Below are 3,173 nucleotides of genomic sequence, written 5' to 3' on the forward strand. Positions count from 1 at the left end.
AATGTTTCATTGATGGCCACTCACCTTTTCTCCCCGCCCCCCGTTTGACTTAAAAAGAATATAAGCCCTGCTGGATCAGACCCAGGGGTCCATCTAGTCCAGTGGCCATAATACGGAGAACAAGAAAAACTGTGAAAAAGTGACGCTTAATATATGTCTTTAAAGAATCATAGGACAAAAAAATGCATTACAATCATCTTAGCCCATGGCAGGTTCTACTACACATTACAGCTGTTATGAACATTGAAAATCTTCCTTGATAATTGTGAGACGTCACCAGAGGATATGAATCTCTGAGAGACCTTTTTTGTCCTACATCTTTGTTCAGAAGGCGATCTTCCTTCAAAACGGCAAGACATTCCGGAGATCACCGTCAATATGTTTTTCTATGATTATGTATATTATTTTTGTTCACTTTTCTATGATTCTTTAAAGACATATATTAAGCGTCACTTTTTCACAGTTTTTCTTGTTCTCCGTATTATCTCATTACTGTGCCAATCAATTGTTATTATCACACAGTGGCCAGCCAGTCCCTCTGGAGGGCCAACAGCAGGGCAGAGAGGCCGAGGCCTTCTCCTGATGTTGCCTCCTGTCTCTGGGATCCAGAGGCTTAGTGCCTCTGAATGTGGAGGTTCCCCTCAGCCACCACGGCTAGTAGCCATTGATAGATTCATGGAGGATAAGTCTATCTAATCCCCCTTCAAAAGTGTTCATCCCTGTACCTATCACTACATCCTCCGGCAGCGAATCAATCACTTTCTGGGTAAATTGGTATTTTCTTTTGTCCATCCTGAACCTACTGCCCATCAGCTTCATTGGATGCCCTCGAGTTCTAGTATTTGGGGAGAAAAATTTCTCTTTGTCCACTCTCTCCACCCCACGCATACTCTTTTATGTCGCTTTCCCCCCCGCCCCCTTAGTCGTCTCTTTTCTAAACGGAAAAGTCCCGGACTCTTCAGCCTTTCCTCCAGGGGAAAGGTGCTCCGACCCCCTCGTTGTCTCGGTTGCCCTCCTCTGCACTTTCCCCCCCGCTCTGTGATTTCCTTGTTGAGATACGGTGACCAGAACTGCACTCCGTATTCAAAATGAGGCCGCACCATAGATCTTATACGGGGGCATTACAGTATTGGCTGTTTTATTCTCAATCCCTTTCCTAATAATCCCTAACACCAGTTTGGTGTCGTGGTTAAGTGCACGGACTCTAATCTGGGAGAACCGGGTTTGATTCCCCACTCCTCCACTTGCAGCTGCTGGATGACCTTGGGCAAGCCGTAGTTCTGATAAGAGCTGTTCTTGGAAAAGAGCAGTTTCTGTCCGAGCTCTCTCAGCCCCACCTACCTCACAGGGTGTCTGTTGTGGGGAGGGGAAGGGAAAGGAGTTTGTCAGCCGCTCTGAGAGCTGTTCTTGGAAAAGAGCAGTTTCTGTCCGAGCTCTCTCAGCCCCACCTACCTCCCAGGGTGTCTGTTGTGGGGAGGGGAAGGGAAAGGAGTCGTGAAGCCTCTCTCAGACTCCTTTGGGTAGTGAAGGGCAGGATATAAATCCAATCTCCTTCTTCTAACACAGAGTTTGCCCTTTTTTTCTTTCCCCCTTCCCCCTCCTCACCCCCGTGAAGTGCTGGGGCAGGACGAACAGGGACCTTCTGTGCACTGGGCACTGTTTTGGAAAGAGTCAAAGCAGAGGGGATTCTGGATGTCTTTCAGACGGTGAAGAGCTTGAGGTTACAGAGGCCGCACATGGTCCAAACACTGGTAAGCAAAACGTCTGTGCTTTATGTGTGTGGGGAGCGGGGGAGCCCATCTGTAGGCACTCCCTCTAGCCCAGGGTATCGCCTGTCAGTTTACAGTCCGTTTTTCCAGCTAGAGAAGGGAAGGGAGGGAGGACAATTGCCTTCTCCGAGTCTAGCCTGATCTTGTCTGATCTCAGAAGCTAAACAGGGTCAGCCCTGGTTAGTACTTGGATGGGAGACCCCCAAGGGAGTCCAGGGTTAGCCACATCAACCATGCAAGATGCAACTCAGAAACATTAGCTGCTGTAGATTTTTCCGGGTTGTCTAGCCATGGTATTGGCATTGTAGGACCTGACGTGTCGCCAGCAGCTGTGACTGGCATCCTCAGAGGTATGACACAGAAAGACGGAATATTCTCTGTGTCAAGGTGAGAAGAAAAATGGTAGGCAGGTAATTTATATCTACTCAGGAAGGTGGGGTAGGGCTGAGTCATTCTCTTGGAGGAGTTCCCCAGGCTGTGAAACATGCTAATGGAGTACTCTCTGTGTCAAGGGTGAGAAGAAAAATGGTAGGCAGGTAATCTATATCTACTCAGGAAGGTGGGGTAGGGCTGAGTCATTTTCATGTAGGGGTTCCCCAGGCTGTGAAACATGCTAATGAAGGAGCTTTCCTGAGGAGGTTCTTCCTCAGGAAACAGGTTCCTCCTCAGGAAACAGCAAATCCATATACAAAAAAGGGAGCATTGGCTCTGATCCAGCATGGTGGTCTTATGGTGGAGAGGAGGTATCACCTCTCCACGCATCTTTCCTAAACTTGCCATCCTTGCTCTGAATCAGGAGATTAAGCCTCAGCTCTGCTGTAATGTGTTTCAAGACTTGACCGTTCATTCTCTCTCTCAATTCTCTGCTTTCTCTCTCTCCCCCGGCCCTCCAGGAACAGTACGAATTCTGCTACAAAGTGGTTCAGGAATACATCGACGCCTTCTCAGATTACGCCAACTTCAAGTGAAAACAAGAAGAGTTGCCTTCTTTAATACCTTTGTAATATTCTGTTTGTTAATATCCCCTCACCTCCCACCCCCCCACCCCCCAAAAAATGTGTATATATCTTAACCGTTTAGAGGGTTGGTACCATAAGATTCCTATTAGCTGGAGATTTTTATATGTAGCAAAAGTGTTAGAAAGAGATTGTAGGCACTTTTTTCCCAATGTTTTATTGGGGAATTAAATAGCGTGATATTTGGATTAATATTGTCAAACCTCTCTTCTGGAGAGTCAATGCAGGCTGTTTTTTTTTCCTTTTTTTTTTTTTTTTTTGTAAATCTAATATTTTTATTTCCTCGAGGGGAGTAAAGCCTTTTTAAAAAACCGAACAATATTCCAGATATATAGCTGTTTCTTTCCAAGTCGCAGCTCGTAAATAGCATTTTTAAAAAAATAAGAAG

General features: G+C 46.1%; 1 protein-coding gene across 1 annotated transcript in view; it reads left to right on the forward strand.

Moving 5' to 3' along the window:
- LOC107117584 (receptor-type tyrosine-protein phosphatase alpha-like) overlaps positions 1-2,814 on the forward strand; it is a 155,405-nt gene extending 152,591 nt beyond the window's left edge. The window contains exons 17-18 of the mRNA XM_015419729.1: positions 1,616-1,751; positions 2,663-2,814. Coding sequence (XP_015275215.1) covers positions 1,616-1,751; positions 2,663-2,737 — 211 coding nt within the window. The 3' untranslated portion in view covers positions 2,738-2,814. The remainder of the gene's footprint in view (positions 1-1,615; positions 1,752-2,662) is intronic.
- The last annotated feature ends 359 nt before the right edge of the window (positions 2,815-3,173 follow it).

Source organism: Gekko japonicus, unplaced genomic scaffold, assembly GCF_001447785.1.
Source record: "Gekko japonicus isolate JY-2015 unplaced genomic scaffold, Gekko_japonicus_V1.1 scaffold1885, whole genome shotgun sequence".
Taxonomy (NCBI): domain Eukaryota; kingdom Metazoa; phylum Chordata; class Lepidosauria; order Squamata; family Gekkonidae; genus Gekko; species Gekko japonicus.